Source organism: Rhincodon typus, chromosome 2 (assembly GCF_021869965.1).
Source record: "Rhincodon typus isolate 14 chromosome 2, sRhiTyp1.1, whole genome shotgun sequence".
Taxonomy (NCBI): domain Eukaryota; kingdom Metazoa; phylum Chordata; class Chondrichthyes; order Orectolobiformes; family Rhincodontidae; genus Rhincodon; species Rhincodon typus.
Window position 1 is genome coordinate 6,440,456 of NC_063333.1, and position 19,848 is coordinate 6,460,303.

Here is a 19,848-nt window from a genome sequence, read left to right on the forward strand (position 1 = left end):
TTTTTTTTCTGGTGTCTCTGATCTCAATTGTTTGAGCTTGGGTCTTGCCAGGACTTGCCCATAGGCAGAATTGTCTCTTGAAAGAGTCAGTTTTGGCTGGGGCATCCCCAGCATACGTTGCTTTTTGGCCAATTTTGATGCCCTGTTTATTTGAGTTGCTGTAGCTATATTTCTGGTCTCCTGTTTTAAGGATTTTTATTTCACTTAAGCAGTTGCAGGCTGCTACACCAAAATGAGTGTCTTTTCCCCTCATCTCTGCATTAGTACCATATTCAGTTATGATACCCAAAAGTTGACCTTTCACTGAGAATGGGTCATGTCTTTATCAGTAAGCAAACTAGCAAGCAGCTTTCTGTTCTTGCAGCTTGCAATAAAGACTGAAAGCTGAGAAATTTTTCTATTAAATTTAATTCTTTTTTTTTCTCTCTGTAGGTAATAGCTCAGTTAACAACCTCCTGCAGTGATCTCTCAGAAGAGGAGCTCGCCAAACTTGGGGTGTCCTTATTCAACTGTCAAGCGGCTGCTGAACATCGGCTAACTTACCCATGCACTGCAGATATGGTAATTCCCTTGGATGAATTTCTTTCCTTCTGAGGTTGGGAACAGTGAGGGAAGAATTGCAATCAAAATATTCCAGTCTGTTAGTTTGTGCATTCAGTGACAAGGTTCTTTTAAATAGTGGGATGTGAATTTCAGGTTATAACTTCATATGGCTAAATTTCAATCCTTTTTTGAAATATACAGTTGAACAAAGAATCAACATTCCTGCACTAGTAGACTTGTGCTGTTCTTTCAGTAGTGTAGATTTGGGTGATGAATGGCAGCAAACTGAAAGAGAAAAACTGATAAATGTTAGAAAATTGCTGGTTAGTCTTTTTGAGTGACCTTTGGTGATCTCCAGAAAGTTAACCTGTGAAAGATAGAACTGGACCCAAACTTTATGCACTTACTTAGTGGTACACACTATAAGCATACAGTACACTACTAATACAGAAATCGTTATTTTGGTCTTTTTCTAGGGTACTTTGATAGTTTCTGATGTTATTATACACCTCTGGAGCAGGAGGAACTTGAACCTGAGGCAGGGGCAGATAGAAGTTTATAAAATTGAGAGGAATGGATTGTTGGATTATTTTTCTCAGGATAAAAAATGTCAGTTACTAGCGGGCATAGGCAAAAGGAGATAAGTTTCAAGCAGATGAGACTTTTTTTTTTAGAGGGTAGTTAGTACCTGGAATGTGCTGCCAAAACAGGTGGTGGAGACGGATATGATAGCAATGTTTAAGAGGCACCTTTGCAGGTAGATGAACAGACAGGGAATAGAGGATAGAAAGAGCCGAAAGGTATAATGTGTTGGTGTACTTTTGGTGGGCTGAAGGCCCTGTTTCTGTGCTGTTCTGTTCTTTTATTCTTTGTAGTATCACTGCACCACAAAAAATCCTTTTCTCTAGAAATTTTCTAATCGACATGTTCAGGGATAGGATTACGCACCTCTGGAGTAGATTGGTCTTGAACCCAGGCGTCCTGGTTCAGAACTGGGGACACTACCACTGCACCACAAGCGTCTCTACTCTCTTTCTTTTTTTTTTCTCTCTCCCAATGAATGCCCACTGCATGTATGCAATTAGCACCAGATGCATCTTCAGTGTAGAATAGCGGGGTTGAACATGAAACACCACTTGAATTTGTGTACTATGAAAGTCAACGAGTCAATTTTCCAAATAATTGTTTGGGAAAATGGTGCCCTTTCTGACCCAATTACTGAAAACAGTTAATCTTCCCTGCTGTTTTGTTTCATTCATCAATAGACTGAGCTGAATGTTGCTTTTGGTCCTCAAGTGTACAGTATTTTTGTGATGATCCTGCAGAACAAGGTTATCTCCATTTTATCTTATTGATCCTCCTCAAAACCCTGTAGTTTTGTGGACAGTCCTTTGTGAATATCTAGGATTTGGAGGACTTTTCCTTCTCCTTGTTCTTGTGATGGCACAATGCACTACAGCTGTTCAAAGAACCATTAGATAAAATGAATGTTGATGATGGAGTAATTGTTGAAAGAAAAGACCTTGAATTTGTGCGTGTCTGGTTTTGACTTTTTTTTTCTTGCTCCTACATCTGTTTGCTCCAAGACGTTGGCTGAATGTACAGAGGCTATGGACCCGGACACGTGGAATGCATACCATATAGTTAGTAATCGGGCACGCTCTGTGTGCTATGCCACACGACAGCAGGATTTCAAAAAGAGGACTGAGATGACAGTGAACTCACTAGTGGCTTCAGCTTCCAGTCAGTTAGAAGCCATGAAAATGCTAAAGGTAATTGTGCTATGTCTCTCTGCACTCAGTGTAACCATTCCTCAGAGAAAGCACCTTGGGTTCTTTCTCTATCATAATAGCACCATAAAAATTGATGGCATGAATATTTGAACTAAAAGGTTGGTTTGCACAGGATGTAATAGATGTTTTAATTTGCTTGTTCAAGTGAACTTGGTAGCTTTTGGTTGTGGAAGGCAGCATAGATTAAAATGCTGTTCAATAGTTTCCCTGCAGTTAGCAGATCTCTCCCTATAAACCATTTATTAACTGGAGCTAGACTTATCTGTCTCTGACTTTAGCCTCTAACTGTCTTTAAAACTCAATCAAGTGTCTTTCTCCTGAACGGAATGATTCTTTTCTATTGAAATTCAGTAGTCAGTCTTGGCTTAAATAGTAATTTATCACAGGATGGACAAAAGGAACTACGAGAGCTGACTGCCTCGTCACTTGAAAAAGTCGTTAAGAGTCAGAATGAGTTGCTGGAGCAGCAGGAGCAGCTTCAAGGTGGTCAGCAAGAGCTGGAGACTTCAATCAATGGAAACCTGGAGAAGCTGACTAAGGAAAAAGAACTTATTGCTAGTGGACACCAGCAAGTTGCCAAGTTGATTGAAGGCATTACATTAACAATGGGTAAGATAACCCTTCTAACTGAATTCACTTCAACTATTGCAGAGGGCTATGCATGTTTAGACATTGAGTTTATTCATAACACTGATAGATATCTGGGCACTAAATGAATCTGAGAGATACGGGGAGAGGGCAGGAATGTGAAATGCAGGCATTTAATCTTTATTAAATAGTGGAGCAGACTCAATGGGCCATAAAGTTTCAGCCTGGTCTGTTTCTCATCTTAAAGATCATGAAGCCATTGCCAATTGTTGTAAAAACAAATTTAAAAAAAAAAGTCTGGTTCATTAATGTCCTTCAGGGACGGAAAATTGCCACTGTTCCCTGGTCTGGCTTACATGTGACTCCACAATTTACAACCATATGGTTGACTGATCATTACCTTTTGAAATGGCCCAGTCAGCCACTTAGTTGTATCACCTGCTAGAAAGCTTAAAGAAAACAAACCTGGATGGAAAACCTGTCACTGACTTAGACACTGGAAACATTAATTGCAAACAGCTTTTTTTTTAAAAAATCATTTGTGGGATGTGAGTGTTGCTTAAATTTAAATTTAAATTTATACCAATTCTTGGTCTGTTCACAACGAACAATTTACTTTTTTGAACTGTTAGCTGAGTTATTGTAGTAAGTGAGCTTGGCACTTTTTTGGACATAGTTTCCATTCAAAACAGAAAGTGGGAGGGATATTGCTTAAAATTCACTTGAAAGCCAGTGTTTTTCCCCACTTTAAGTTCAGTTTTAGGGAATGTGCCCAGCTGGTAGGAAGTATGTACAGTTATTGGCTTCATTCCGTAGTATACTCTTGTCCTTTGTGTCAAAAGTAGCCAGGAAAATTGAGGTGGAGGAGATGGCCTAGTAGTACAATTGCTAGACATGAATTCAAAAACTTGGCTAATGTTCTGGGGACCTGAGTTCAAATCTCACCATGGCAGATGATGGAATTAGAATTCAATAGAAAAAATCTGAAATTTAGAATCAACTGATGACCATGAAACCATTGTTAATTGTCGGAAAAATCCACTTTGCCCACTAATGTCCTGCAGGGAAGGAAATCCTCATCTGGTCTGACCTACCTGTGGTGTCACCCACAGCAATGTGGGTGACTCTCAATTGCCATCTGAAATGGCCCAGCAAGTCAAGAGTTGTATCAATCGCTACAAACACTCAAAAAAGAAATAAAATTGGACAGACCATCTGGTATTGACCTAGGCACTGGAAAAGATAACAGCAGAAACTACCTTGTCGACCTTGCAAAAGTCTCCTCCTAAAATCTTGGAGTTAGTGCCAAAATTGGGAGAACTGTCTCTCAAACTAGTCAAACAGCCTGATGTAATCATGCTTGTGCAATCCTAGCCAGAATTCCCTGAAACCACAATCACCATCCCTGAATATACCCTGTCCCACCGACAAGATAGACCTAGCGGAGGTGGTGGCTCGGAGTACGCAGTCGGGATGGAGTTGCTATGGGAGTCCTCAACATTGACTCCACGTCCCTTGAAATCTCATGACTTCAGGTTAAATGTGGGCAAGGAAACCTCCTGCTGAATACCATTTATTGTCCTCCCTCAGCTGATGAATTATTACTTCTCCATATTGAGTAACATTTGGAGGCAGCACTATAGGTGACAAGGGCGCAAAATGTACTCGGTAGGAAATTCAATGTTCACCACCAAGAGTGGCTTGGCAGCAGTGTGACTGACTGAGCAGTTCGAGTCCTAAAGGACATAACTGTTAGACTGGGTCTCTGGCAGGTGGTGATGGAATCAATGAGAAAAAAGCATAAGACCATAAGACACAGGAGCAGAAATTAGGCCATTCAGCCCATTGAGTCTGCTCCGCCATTTGATCATGGCTGATAAGTTTCTCAACCCCATTCTCCCGCTTTCTCCCTGTAACTCTTGATCCTCTTGACAATCAAGAACTTGTCCATCTCTGTCTTAAATATACTCAATGACCTGGCTTCCATAGATTCACCACTCTCTGGCTGACTAGTTTTTCCTTATCTCCAATCCAAAAGGTCTTCCCTTTACTGTAAGGCTGTCTCCTTGGGTCCAAGTCTCTCCTACCAATGGAAACATCCTACCAATGGAAACATCCTCCCAACATCCACTCTGTCCAGGCCATTCAGTATTCTGTAAGTTTCAATTAGATCCCGCCTGATCCTCCTAAACTCCATCGAGTAAAGACCCAGAGTCCTTAAATGTTCCTTATATGTTAAGCTTTTCATTCTTGGGACCATTCTCGTGAACCTCCTCTGAACCCACTCCAGGGCCAGTACATCTTTCCTGAGATATGGGGCCCAAAACGGCGTACAATACTCCAAATGTGGCCTGACCAGAGCTTTATAGAGCCTCAGAAGAACATCTGCTTTTATATTCATGTCCTCTTAAAATAAATGCCAAAGTTGCATTTGCCTTCCCAACTACTGACTTAACCTGCAAGTTTTCCTTGAGAGAATCCTGGACTAGAATTCCCAAGTATCTTTGCACTTCAGACTTCTGAATTTTCTCCCCATTTAGAAAACGGTCCATGCTTCTATTCTTCTGACCAAAGTGCATGACCTCACACTTTCCCATATTGTACTCCTTCTTCCACTTCTTTGCCCACTCTCCTAACGTGTCCAAATCCTCCTTCAGCCTCCCCACATCCTCAATACTACCTGTCCCTCTAGCTGTCTTTGTACTGTCTGCAAACGTAGCCAGAATGCCCTCGGTTCCTTCATCTAGATCATTAAAGTATAAAGTGAAAAGTTGTGGTCCCAACACTGACCCTTGTAAAACTCCACTTGTCACCAGCTGCCATCCTGAGAAAGCCCCTTTTAACCCCACTACCTGCTTTCTGCTAGACTGCTATCCATGCTAGCACCTTGCCTTTAATACCATGAGCCCCTACTTTACTCAGCAGCCTCCTGAGGGCATACTTGACTTTACCTTTACCTTTACCAAACCACTGGCTACATGTGCATCTGTCCTTGACACCATCAGTAAAAGTGAACACCGCACAGTCACATTGAGAATAACCTCCATCATGTTGTGTGACGCTATCACTGTGATAAATGGGACAGGCTTTGAATAGAACGAGCAACTCGGCTGGGCATCCATGAGACGTTGTGGGCCATCAGCAGCAGAATTATACGCCAACGCAATCTGCACCTCATGGCCTGGCATATCCCCCACCCAACCATTACCATCAAGCCAGGGGATGAACCCTGGTTCAATGGAGAGTGCAGGAGCACATTTCAGGAGCAGCAACAGGCATACCTGAAGATGTGGTGTCAACCTCATGAAGCTATCAAAAAAGACCAATTGCATGCCAAACACCATAAGCTACAAGTGATAGACAGAGCTAAGTGACCCCACAACCAACAGATCAGATCTAAGCTCAGCAGTCCTGCCACATCCAGTCGTGAATGGTGGTGGACAATTAAACAACTCGCTGGAAGAGGTGGCTCCACAGATGTCCTGATCCTTAATGATGGAAGAACCCAATACATCAGTGCAAAAGATGAGGCTGAAGCACTCGCATCAATCTTCAGCCAAAAGTGCTGAGTGGATGATCTCTCTTGGCCTTCTCCAGTGGTCCCCAACATCACAGATAGCAGCCTTCAGCAAATTTGATTCACTCTGTGATATCAAGAAATGAGTGAAAGCACTGGATAATGCAAAGATCCCTCCGGGTAGTGTCCTAAGCCAAACCATCTTCAGCTGCATCATAAATGACTATCCCTCCACCAGAAGGTCAGAAGTGGGGATGTTTGCTGATGATTGCACAATGTTCAGCACCATTTGCAACAGCTCGGATACTGAAGCAGTCCAAGTTGTTCAAGTGCAACAAGAACTGCACAATAACCAGGCTTGGGCTGACAAATGGAAAGCCACAACAATGCCGGGCAATGATCATCTCCAATAAGAGACAATCTAATGACTGCCCCATGACATTCAATCGTGTTACTGTCACTGATTTCCCCCACTAATAACATGTTAGGGTTTACTATTGACCAGAAACTCAACTGGACTCATCACAGTGGCTACAAGAGCAGATCAGATGTTAGGAGTACTGTGATGGGTAACTCTCACCACCTGACTTCCCTGCCGCCATCTACAAGGCACAAGTCAGGAGTGAAATGAAAAAGTCTGCACTTGCCTGAATGGGTACAGCCCCTACAACACTCAAGAAGCTTTGCACCATCCAGGACAAAGCACCCTGCTTGATTGGCACCACATCCACAGGCATCTATTCCATCCACCTCAGCAGCAGTGTGTGCTATCTACAAGATGCACTGCAAAAAATTCATCAAAGATCCTTAGACAGCACCTTCTAAACCCATGACCATTTCCATCTAGAAGGACAAAGGTAGCAGACATATGGGAACACCACCACATGCAAGTTCCCTTCCAAGCCACTCACTATCCCAATTTGACAATATGTTGCCATTCCTTTGCTGCTGGTTCAATATCCTGGAATTGCCTGCCTAACAGCGTTGTGAGTCAACCTACAGCATGTGGACTGCAAGGGCAATACATGCTGGCCATCCAGTGATGCCCACATCCCTCAAGTGAATTTTTTTAAAAACTATTTTACAGCTAGACCAAACTAGCTGGGTTGTATAGGAAGAAATCTTGGTATTTATTTGGTGCTTGTGTTTCCAGTATTCCAAAGTGTTTCACATAGAATGTGTGAACTGACTTGTGCAGCATTTTTAACCTTTACTTGTAGGCCCTGTAAACTGTATTAAGGTAAATAGAGGTATTCTTGACATTTATAATGAAGTGTTTACAGGTGTCAGGAAGATTACCTTCAAAATAGCAAATGAGACTTTTACATCTGATTGAAACACTAGAACAGGTGTCAAGATCTCAATTTCTTACACAGACGTTGCAGGTCCATCAATGCAGCACTTAGCTGTTAGTCTAGTTATTTAATTCCGCAGTGAGATTTGAAACCACAGCATTCCTGATTTGAATGGAAGTATAATTAATTGAATCTTTTTTTATTCTCTAATGGGACGTGGATGTTGCTGGCTGGTCGGTATTTATTGTCCATCCCTAGCTGCCCTTGGTCTAGCAAGCCAATCAGTTCATTTCAGAGTGCGGTTGACAGTCAACCACTTTGCTGTGGGTCTGGAATCACCTATAGGCCAGACCAGGTGAGGATGACCTGAAGGGCATTAGTGAGCCAGATGGGTTTTTTTTCCGTAAATTGACAATAGTTTCATAGTTATCAGTACATTCTTAATTCCAGATTTTTGATTTGAATTTAAACTCCACCCATCTGCCATGGCAAGATTTGAACCCAGGTCCCCAGAACATTAGCTGAGTTTCTGGATTAATAGTCTAATCACTAGGCCATTGCCTAGTTAATTGCCTAACTAACAAAGCCAGTAGGTAGTGGAAAAAGCATTTTGTTTCCTATGGAAACCTCTTTGTGGCATTCCAGCTTTGGACATCCAAACTGCATCACTGCAAAGCAACATATCAGCACTGTAAACATCTGCTACCTTTGTTCTTCAAATAAGCTATAAATTGCTTGATTTTGTGGTACTTATTTTGATTGTTTATTGTGCAATGTTGGTCTCAATACTTATTCACTTTAATTACAAACATAATGCCAGCATTGAAATTATAGAAAGAGGCTGTTAGCAGATTAAAAAGGAAGCAAGTCAATGGAAGCCCTAGTGGAACATAGAACATAGAATCCCTACAGTGTGGAATCAGGCCCTTTGGCCCAACAAGTCCACATCAACCCTTGGAGCATCTCACCCAAACCCATTCCTTTATAACCCACCTAAGCTACACATCCCTGAACACTATGGGCAACTTAGCATGGCCAATCCACCTAACCTGCACATCTTTGGACTGTGGGAGGAAACCCACACAGACGTGGGGAGAATGTGAAAACTCCACACAGACTGTCGGCCAGGGATGGAATTGAACCCGGGTCCCTGGCACTGTGAGGCAGCAGTGCTAACCACTGAGCCACTGTGCTGCCCAGTGTAGGGGGATCTTAAGAAAGGAATTAGGAGAGCAAAAAAAGGCATGTAAAAACACTGGCAGGTAAGCTTAGGGAGAATGCCAAGATATTGTATAAGGATATCAAAGCGAAAAGGATAATCAGGGAAAGAGTAGGTCCTGTTATGCATCAATGGGACAATCTGTGCATGGAACCAGAGGACAAATGAGTACTTCACATCTGTCTTCACTTTTTGAGAAGGAGGATTTGAGGATCTGTGGAATTCCCTGCCCAGTGAAGTGGTTGAAGCTACCTCACTGAATGTTTTTAAGGCAAGGCTAGATAAATTTTTGACCAGTAAAGGAATTAAGGGTTATGGTGAGTGGGTGGGTAAGTGGAGCTGAGTCTCAAAGATCCGCCATGATCTTATTAAATGGCGGGGCAGGCTCGAGGGGCCAGATGGCCTACTCCTGCTCCTAGTTCTTATGTTCTACAAGAAGAAGGACTGAGGTTCTTGAGCAGTTTCATATAGAATGAGGAGATGTTGGAGGCTCTAGCAGGATTAAAAGTGGACAAATCCCCAGGTCCTGGTGACTTGTATCCCAAGCAGCAGTGGGAGATGAGGGAGGAAATAACACTGGCTCTGACCCAACTTTTTAATTCCCCTCTGGCCACAGGGGTGGTGCGAGGATAGCCAATGTGGCTCCACTTTAAAGTAGGATAGTTGAGATAAACCTGAGAATTACAGATGAGTAAGTCTTGCATCAGTTGTAGGAAAACCTTTTGGAGAAAATTCTGGAGAGAATTAATCACCACTTGGAAAGGCAAGGTTTATTCAGGGATAGCATGACGTTGTCAGAAGGAGATAACACCTAACAAATCTGGTTGAATTTTTTGAGAAGGTGATCAAGTCTGTAGGTGAGTGCAGTGCAGTTGTTTATAGCTTTCAACAAACCCTTTGACAAATGGGAAACTGATAAAGAAGGTAAAAACAAATGGGATCTGGGGTAAGTTGGCAAGTTGGATCCAAAATTGACTTGGTAGGAGATGGAGGGTAGTGGTAGAAGACTCTTTGTTTCTCTGGAGGCTGGTGTCTCATAGCATATCACAGGGATCAGTCTGGGATGTTTAGTGTTTATGTAGAAAAATGTGGAGTGATGACCAGTTTACAGCCAGGTAATTGACTGACAGGAAGGAAGAATGTCTTATAAGAGGCTATAGATGCATTGGTCACAGAGAATTTAACCTTGAAAAGTGGGACGTGATGCATTTTGGAAGACGCAACAAGATGAGGGAGTATTCCACGAATAGCAGGACTCTAGGAAGCTTGGAGGGATCTTAGGGTGCTTGTCCAAAGATCCCTGAAAGAGTCAGGACAGGTTAATGAGTTGCAAAGGTGTATGGGATGCTTGCCTTCATCAGGCAAGGCATCGATTGTAAGAGCAAGGAGTTTATGTTGGAACTGTATAAGAGTTTAGTTAGGCTACAGCTGAAGTACTGTGTGCAGTTTTGGTCACTACACTGTATGAAGGATGTGATTGTACTGGAGGCATGGAGAAATTCCTGGGATGGAGCATTTTAGCTCTGAAGAGAGGCTAGAGAAGGTTAAGGGGTGACCTGGTAGGGGTGAATAAGATTCAGGGGCATTGACAGGATAGACATAAAGCAGCTGTTCCCCTTTAGTTGAAGGGTCAGTGACAAGGGGCCATAGTTTAAGTGAAAGGCAGGAGGTTTAGAGGGGATTTGAGGAAATCTTTTTCACCCACACAGTGCAGAATTGCTTGGAAGGGTAGTTGAGGTGGGAAACCCCTCAACTTGGGGAGGTGGAGGAAAGTGGATGACACCTGAAATGTCAACAATCAAGGTTAAAGGCTAAGTGATGGAAAGTGGGACTAGTACAGATTTAGAGTAGTTGGAACATTTTCTCTGGAAAAGACATTGTCTCTTAGCCTAATAATAGATCTTTTAAAATTTAAAAGGAAGTCTTAGGGTAGTTGTTGAGAAAATTTTATTTCCATTTGTAGTGGAGGGGAGGGTGGCTGCAAGTGTTCACAGCTAGGATTCAATGCCAGTCACTAATAAATCCAATCAGAACTCTGGAAAAAACCTTAGCTAGATAGTGAGAATATGGCATACTCTACCACATGGGAGTTGTTGAAGAGGCTAGCATAGACGTATATAAAAGGAAACCTGATTTAAGCAGATGAAAAGAAATTTCTGAAAACGGGTCCTGACCCGAAACGTCAGCTTTCCTGTTCCTCTGATGCTGCCTGACCTGCTGCGTTCCTCCAGCTCCACACTGTGTCATCTCTGACTCCAGCATTGGCCGTTCTTACTATCTGAGTGGAGAAGCGTTGCATTCAATAAGCTTTGCTTTTTTTTTAATAGAAAACGTCACTAAACAATTGGCTCATCAGGATTCAGAGCTACAAGAAGGTCATCGAGCAATTCTAACTGACTTGCTGGAGGTCCGGGCACGTGCTCATCAGGTCTACACCAAACTGGGTAAATCGCCTATTAATTTGGAGTGGTGAATGTTGTGCTTGAATATCTGACTATCTTTCTACAATTGTGTATGTGGTGAAGGTGGATGTCATTAAATGAGGGCACTTATGGATTTTCACTGGACTAGTTTATGACACTCTGTTTCATCGGGTGTACAGCACTATAACCACAATAACTCATCAGTATAGGCATCTCTATGCTCCCTGTGTATCTAGTTCACTTGTTTTCCAACAGACTGTTGCCTCTGACATCTGGTTCACCGTTTGAGCTCTCCTTTGATGACAGGATTGTGGTTTACTTGGTTGCAGGTTGTCTTCCTATCTCTTGGCTGCATACAATAGAACAATAGAAGGAAAATGACCATTGGAACATCAAATGACCTAGAAAAAGTTAAACAGCAAATGAGGAAAAACATTGGTCAACACTGGGTCTTCGTCCTGTATCAGAACCTATGGCATGAGATGATGTTGGATACAGAATCGAGGAGAGAAAGAAAAAGTGCTCTCTCCTTTTCCCCACTCCATCCCATTCCTGAGGAATACCAGAGCTAATGGGATTATAAGAAGACATTACAAAATAGATCATAGTTCAGGGGACTCTGCATCACTGGAAGAGAAGTAATCTTATTAAAACAATGCTGAAAGAATACTTCCTCTTGTAGGAGAGGTTAGAACTAGAAGACTGTTTTTTTTAAAAAGACTGTCTCCCATTTAAAATGGAGATAAGAGTTTCATCTCTAAATAAATGGTTGAGAGTCTGTGGAATTCCCTCCCCCAGAGAACAGTGGAGGCAGAGGTCGATTTTTGACTCCTTAAGAGAGTCAAAGGTTATTGGAGGTGAGGGAGAAAGCCTCATGGGAGAGAATGGTCTATTCCTGCTTCTAGTTCTTATTTTCTAATGGTCACAGACATTAAATATTAGCACAAGTGTTGTCTTGAGGAATCCAGTTAGTTGAACGTGCCCCGTGCCCCGTGCCCCACATTGCACCTTTTCGTTTTGTCTGCAACTATTCATCCAATTCTCTTATTGAAAGTTGCTATTAAATCTGTATCTACCACCCAATCAAAGAATGTATTTCAAATCCTTACTATTTGCATTAAGAAATTTATTTTTTGTCTTTATTCATTCATGGGATGAAGGACGTCGCTGGCTAGGCAGCATTTATTGCACATCCCTAATTGCCCAGAGGGCAGTTCAGGGTCAGCCACATCGCTGTGGGTCTGGAGTCACATGTAGGCCAGACCAGGTAAGGATGGCGGCTTCCTTCCCTAAAGGACATTAGTGAACTTGATGGGTTTTTCTGATAATCAACAATGGATTCACGGTTGCCATTAGATTCTTAATTCCCAATATTTATTGAATTCAAATTCCACCATCTGCTGTGGCGGGATTTGAACCTGGGTCTCCGGAATGTTATCTGCGTCTCTGGATTAATAGTCCAGCGATAATACCATTAGACCATTGCCTCCCCAAAATACTTCATCTTGTCACCTCTGGCTCTCTTGCCACTTGCCTTTAAATCTGTGTTTTCTAGCTTTTGATTATTCAGTCATGGAAGCTGTTTCTCAACTTATCGGTCTTCGCAGCTTCTGCTTTAAGGGGTACAACTCCAGCTTTTCTAATTTTAATCCCTTGGTCCTGAACCATTCCAGTTAATCTCTTCTATGCCTTTATGCAGAAGTCTGGTTTCCAGAATTGGGCATGATACTCCAGCTGGAGTTAAACAAGTATTTTTAGACTTAGTGAAATTTCTTGACCTGTGTATAAAACTTAGGATTCCATATGCCTTATTACCTGCAGTTTAGTGGATCATCTGGACCATTGTACCTGCTCATGGCATTTTGATAATTTATATCTACTTGGAACCCCTACCACTACCAGGTTTCTTTGGCTCTCCATTGTTTTCTAGATTTCGTCCATTTAGAAAGTACTTTTATTCTATCATTTTGCAGGTCCAAAGTGAATTAACTCACATCTGGCACTGTTCTTATCCATTCACTTAAATTTATTTACTTGTGCGATGCTGAAGATCTGTTTGTTTGTAGATTCGAACCTGGCTTTATTTTCTGCTCACCAATCCCAAACTGCCATTTATTATGATCAGTTAATGGAGAAGCTACAGAAGATGAACCAGACTGTGGGCATGGTGATGTACATGATTGACCACCTTGAGCTAGGAGTAAGCCAAAGGTTAAACAGCATCCAGCACTTCCTGAGCTGGACAGGTAAGGAGCTGAGTAGAAGTAGACTTCAATGTCCCGCACTGGAGTGCTTCCCAGACTTTTCCCACTGTGGTCCCATGTCAAAGCTTGAAAATTATTGGTACTCCTCCAGTGAGAACTGAGAGCAGAGTAAGGGTCTGTGAGCAGGGGACTGAGTTGGTGTTAAGTTGTATTAACTTGGCCATAGCACCCATTGCTATTCCAGAGATCAGGACCCAAGGATTTGAGCTCAGGGCTATGCTTGGGGTCCCAACTTCACTTTGGCAATAACGATGACTTTCCAATGGGTGCAACTATTCACATGAAAGTTTCTGATCTTATTTGTATAAATGAATGCTCAGAAAATCTGTTTGTGGGATGGATTTGTTCCAAAGCAATGGTTGCCCCAGTCACCTCATAAATTGTCTAAGATGTGATAGTATTATTCAAAAAAGATGGTTTCTACTAGAGTAGTGGTATTTGGGTATTAAGACCCTATGTTTTATAGTAAAGTTGAGTTAGGGACAATTTATATAAATTCCCTTGTGCATATTTGAGTACTTGCATTTTGATGGTGGAGAAATAGGCTAATCCACTCTGCCTGCTTTTCTTTCTCTTTTGCTTTTCTTCTTTCCATGTTTTTCTTTTTGTTTTTTTGTTCACTACTTCCTTACCTTCCGGAGAGAGCTTAGTCGTGGAGGCAGCAGCAGCAATGGCATTGTGGCTTAGTTGGGTCCGGAGCTTGACAGCAGCTGGGGTCCCGGAGCTAGGACTTTGGTGGTCGGCTAAGGGTCTGATGTATGGCAGTGGTTGGGGGCCTGGAACGGGACTTTGACAGTTGAAGAGTGAACCCAATGTGGCAGTGAAGGAGATCCCCCAGCATCTGTGGCGGTGGCTAGAGCAGGCAACCCGAGGTCTCTCAGAGAATGGCCCAAAGCAGAAGAGATTGACCCCTTGGAGGGAGTGCGATCCAAGCATGTCTAACCACTTGGAGACTATTGAAATTTCAACAATTTCTTTTTCTCCTTAAACATTACAGTCCTTCTTAGTATTAACTTTTAACTTCATTTCTTTACTTTTCTACTTTGTACTGAAGATTTTGTGCATAGATACCTTTGTACCTAAGATGGCACTGGGAATGGCAACATAATACACTTTTTTTTTTGCAGTACTCAAATAATTCTGTACTTGAGTACATGTGACAATGAAGTCTAAATGTAATTTTTTTTAAATGTAATGATAAATACCTCCATATTGAGTGCTGTTCTAGTGAGATAAACTTACATGGGAAGCTTTTAACTTTTTTTTGGAAGCTTCTATTTATTAAATGTGAATTTGATTCTTTGTGGGAAATTTCAGCATGAACATTCAGTTATAAATTTTGTTGATACAATTTTTTAAAGCTGTTATAAAATGAAAAAAAAAATGCAATGAATATTGCTGGTCCACATTTCTGGTCAGTCACCTGCTGATGCAATTTCTCTGTCAGGCTCTCTGAGTCAGCTTGTACCGGGTGAGGTATAAGATGCTGCAAAACTGACACCCAGTGAAATGAGCAAGATGTCCTATAGCTACTGAAATGCATTTTGGAGCATCGTATAGCACCCGAAAAATCTGGTCTCTTCACTGGCATTTAGTCTGTCAGCTTCTAACCAGTCAGTTGTAAAATTCACCAAAGACCGGGTTTGAACTGCTTTCCTGTTTTGTATGGCTGTTTTCTTTTACATTCTCTTGTGCACCATGAGAGATGCTCCAAATGATTGGCTGTCAGTCTTTAGAAATGCTGAGTGTGCGAACTATTGTGATTCATGACTCTGCTTTTCTTAGTATTTTTTTTAGCACAAACTTTTTTCCATATATGCTGCTGAAGTCGTCTTCACAGACTTGGATTGCAGTGATTTGTTATTACAGATTAGTAAGTAACCTGGTTATATAACTTACTTTTCTATACTGAATTTATATTTACAGGAAACAACCTCCATGTGATCTACACCTGCACCGTACATGTCAGTTATTTTCTGGTCGCCGCTCTCATCATGACATTCTTGCAAACGCCAAGTTTCTCTCGAGCAGTGTTGTTAATTCTGGTGGTGTTGAATGCTCTCTCCAAGTTCAACCATTGTGTGTCCATGGACTTCAAGTGTCTCAGTCTCTTCCTGTCTATGACGGTGATTGGTAAGTGGAGAGATGAAGGGAATGTACTGGTTATATGAAGTTCAAATGGCTTTTGGATAATTAACTCGGACATAAAATAGCTTAAAATTGAGGCTTATGGAACAGGTAGGTCAGCGTTCAAGTAGATTTTAAAATATCTGGCTTGAGGCGGAAAATGAGTTGTGGGAATGGTTACTTTACAAACTGGAGATCTGTTTGTCCGTCAGAAGACAGTTGCTTTATGTATACGTTTCAGCAGAAGGGATAGCAAAGCAATGAGGACTTAATGGCGTAGGGGACTTGGGGGTTGACCTGTATTGACTTTGAAAGTCGCAGACATGTTGAGGGATTAGTTAGCAAAAGGAAATAGAATCTTGGGCTTTATAACCAGTATTCAATGCAAAAGTAAGGAAGTTGTGTTGAACCGCTGCCACAACTAGAGTGTTATGTACAGATTTGATCATCACACTTTTTTAGGAAGGATGAGAGGGTCCAGGAGGGGACTTACCAGTATGTTTCTATGAATGAGGGACTTAGCTACAAGGTTAGGTGGGAAAGTTGGGTTTGTTCTCCCTGAAGCAAAGAAGATTGAAAGAAGACTTGTTCGAGGTTTATTAGTTTTATTCATTCCTGGGATGTGGATGTTGGTGGCTGGGCCAGCATTTGTTGCCCATCCCTAAATGCTTTTGAATGTGAGCTACTGCTTTGAACTGATGTAGCCTCTCTGGTGTGGGTACTCTGGTGCGGGGAGGCAATGGCCTAGTGGAATTATCACAAACCAACAACCACCCTATGACAGCTACTGACGAACATAAAGGATCCCGTACCCATAACCAATAAAACCAACGTAATATACAAAATACCATGCAAGGACTGCGAGAAGCATTGCATAGGCCAAACTGGAAGAAAATTGACAATAAGGGTACACGAACACCAACTAGCCGCCAAGAGACATGACCAGTTCTCACTGGCCTCAATACACGGACAAAGGACTCGAATTCGACTGGGCCAATACAAGCCAGACAGACATACCAGGGAGTTCCTGGAGACCTGGCACTCCAACCAGAACTCCATCAAAGAAGAAAGAAAATTACAGCACAGGAACAGGCCCTTTGGCCCTCAAACCCTGCACCGACATGCTGCTCATCACAACTAAAACCCCCTACCGTTCTGGGGATCATATCCCTCTATTCCCATCTTATTCATGTATTTGTCAAGATGCCCTTTAAAAGTCACCATCGTATCTGCTTCCACCACCCCCCACCCCGGGCAGCAAGTTCCAGGCACCCACCAACCTCCTGTGTATATAAAAAAAAAAATAACTTGCCTTGTACGTCACCTTTTAAACCTTGCCCCTCGTACCTTAAACCTATGCCCCCTAGTAACTGACTCTTCCACCTGGGAAAAAGCTTCTGACCATCCACTTTGTCCATGCCTTTCATAATCTTTGTCGACCTCTATCAGGTTGCCCCTCAACCTCCGTTGTTCTAAGTGAGAACAACCCAAGTTTCTCCAACCTCTCCTCGTAGCTAATGCCCTCCATACTAGGCAACATCCTGGTAAATCTTTTCTGTACCCTCTCCAAAGCCACCACATCCTTCTGGTAGTGTGGCGACCAGAATTGAATACAGTATCCCGAATGCGGCCTAACTAATGTTCTGTAAAGCTACAACATTACCTGCCAGTTTTTAAAGTCAATGCCTCGGCCGATTTAAGGCAAGCATGCCGTATGCCTTGTTGACTACCTTCTCCACCTGCGTTGCCACTTTCCGTGACCTGTGTACCTGTACACCCAGATCCCTCTGCCTATCAGTACTCTTAAGGGTTCTGCCATTTACTGTATATTTTCTATCTGGATTAGACCTTCCAAAGTGCATAACCTCACATTTTTCCAGATTAAACTCCATCTGCCATCTCTGCCCAAGTCACCAACTGACCTATATTCAGCTGTATCCTTTGACAATCCTCATTGCAATCTGCAATTCCATCAACCTTTGTGTCATCGGCAAACTTGCTAATCAGACCATTACGTTTTCTTCCAAATATTACAAATAGCAAAGGTCCCAACACTGATCTTTGAGGAACACCACTAGTCGCAGCCCTCCATTCAGAAACGCACCCTTCCACTGCTACCCTCTGTCTTCTATGACCGAACCAGTTTTTTACCCATCTTGCAAGCTCACCTCTAACCCGTGTGACTTTACCTTCTGTATCAGCCTGCCATGAGGGATCTTGTCAAAGGCCTTACTGAAATCCATGTCGACAACATCCACTGCCCTACCCTCATCGATCAACTTCGTCACTTCCTCAAAAAACTCAACCAAGTTAGTGAGACACGACCACCCCTTCCCAAAACCATGTTGCCACTCACTAATATGCCCACGGATTTTCAAGTGGGAGTAAATCCTGTCTCGCAGAATCCTCTCCAATAATTTCCCTACCACTGACATAAGGCTCACTGGCCTGTAATTAGCTGGATTATACAAAGATTTCCCTCAAGGCCCCAGCAATTTCCTCCCTCGCCTCTCTGTATTCTGGGGTATATCCTATCAGGCCCTGGGGACCTGTCTATGCTAATGGTTTTCAAGACCCCCAATACCTCCTCCATTTTGATCTCAACATGACCCAAACTATCTACACACCCTTCCCCAGACTCCTCATCCATCAAGTCCTTCTTTATAGTGAATACTGATGCAAAGTTCTCATTTAATACTTGCCCATTTCCTCTGGCTCCACACATAAATGCCCTTCCCTGTCCTTGAGTGGGCCAACCCTGTGCCTGGCTACCCTCTTGGTTTTTATATATGTATAAAAATGCTTGGGATTTTCATTAATCCTGCTTGCTGGCGACTTTTCATGACCACTTTTAGCCCTCTTGACTCCTTGCTTAAGTTTCTTTCGACTTTCCTTGTATTCCACCCTTGCTTCATATGTTCCCAACTTCCTAGCCTTGATAAATGCTTCCTTTCTCTTTTTGATTGGGCTCATAATATCTCTCATTATCCACGGTTCCCTAAATTTGCCATACTTATCCTTCATCCTCACAGGAATGTGCCGGTCCTGAGTTCCCAGCAACTTACACTTGAAAGCCTGCCACATACCAGATGTTGATTTGCCCTCAAACATCTGCCAACATCAGCATCACCACTCTGCTGCCCTCTTCAGGGCACTTACTTTCACTTGAACACAGAGGGTGTCTTGATGAAGTCCACCTTCTGGAAGCAGTGACTGCACTGATGCAGATCTTCCCTATGTCAGCTAATCGGCGTCTCCACTCTGCTGCCCTCTTCCAGTTTTGTTTTTCAGTGGTTTGTATATCGGGTCCAGTTCAATATGTTTGTTGGAAGTGCTGCCAACTACCTCTGTGAACTGAGGCATATAAATAACAAGCGGGACAGAACACTAACACTTCAGGTGCAGTGACAATGTTACCTAGCAGGGTGACAAAATGTCTGCAATCAAACACTGGCATGGCGAGCAAGTCTACAGCTTGTAATTGTATCTCTATCTCTATAATGGCTGTACGATTAGACCCAATTAGCCTCTTTTTGGCCATTAGTTTAATTTTATTTTGATTACTATGTGCGTTTAAGTTTAAAAAGTTAAAAGTTAAAAACTAATTTTGCCTTTTACCATTTCTTTTCCTCCTTCAACCCTAATTTCTGTTTGTACACTCTGCCTCTTCTTGTCTCTCTCTGGCTATCATTACCTAAATACAATAAGGACCCTGTTATCCAGTCCCCGAGCATTTGGAATTCTCATGCAAACTGAAATCTCGCTGATGGTATTTGTGAGTGGTCCTGACTGCTTCTTTCTAAAATGCACATTCATCTTGTGGCAATGATGAGTCAAGTTCTCCCAGCTATCATCGGTATTTCTCATGTAACTGGCATCCTCCCTTCCCCATATGTGCTGGACACCAGGGAGGTTACTGTAGCTGCCCTCCAATACTGCCATATCCTTTTTGCTTTGTAAGCTAACATTTCCCCTTGTCTAACCAAACCACCCCCCACGCACGTGGAGGTGTGTGCATGCACACAGAGAGGGGGGAGGTGATGGTCTAGTGGTATTACTGCTGGATTGTTAATCCAGAG

At 42.5% G+C, this 19,848-nt stretch overlaps 1 protein-coding gene across 1 annotated transcript in view; it reads left to right on the forward strand.

Annotated features, from left to right (window-relative positions):
* The window catches only part of naprt (nicotinate phosphoribosyltransferase), a 113,899-nt gene that overhangs the window by 83,767 nt on the left and 10,284 nt on the right, over positions 1 to 19,848 (forward strand). Inside the window, exons 2-7 of the mRNA XM_048618151.1 lie at positions 433 to 561; positions 2,130 to 2,315; positions 2,723 to 2,945; positions 11,283 to 11,399; positions 13,445 to 13,624; positions 15,569 to 15,775. Coding sequence (XP_048474108.1) covers positions 433 to 561; positions 2,130 to 2,315; positions 2,723 to 2,945; positions 11,283 to 11,399; positions 13,445 to 13,624; positions 15,569 to 15,775 — 1,042 coding nt within the window. The remainder of the gene's footprint in view (positions 1 to 432; positions 562 to 2,129; positions 2,316 to 2,722; positions 2,946 to 11,282; positions 11,400 to 13,444; positions 13,625 to 15,568; positions 15,776 to 19,848) is intronic.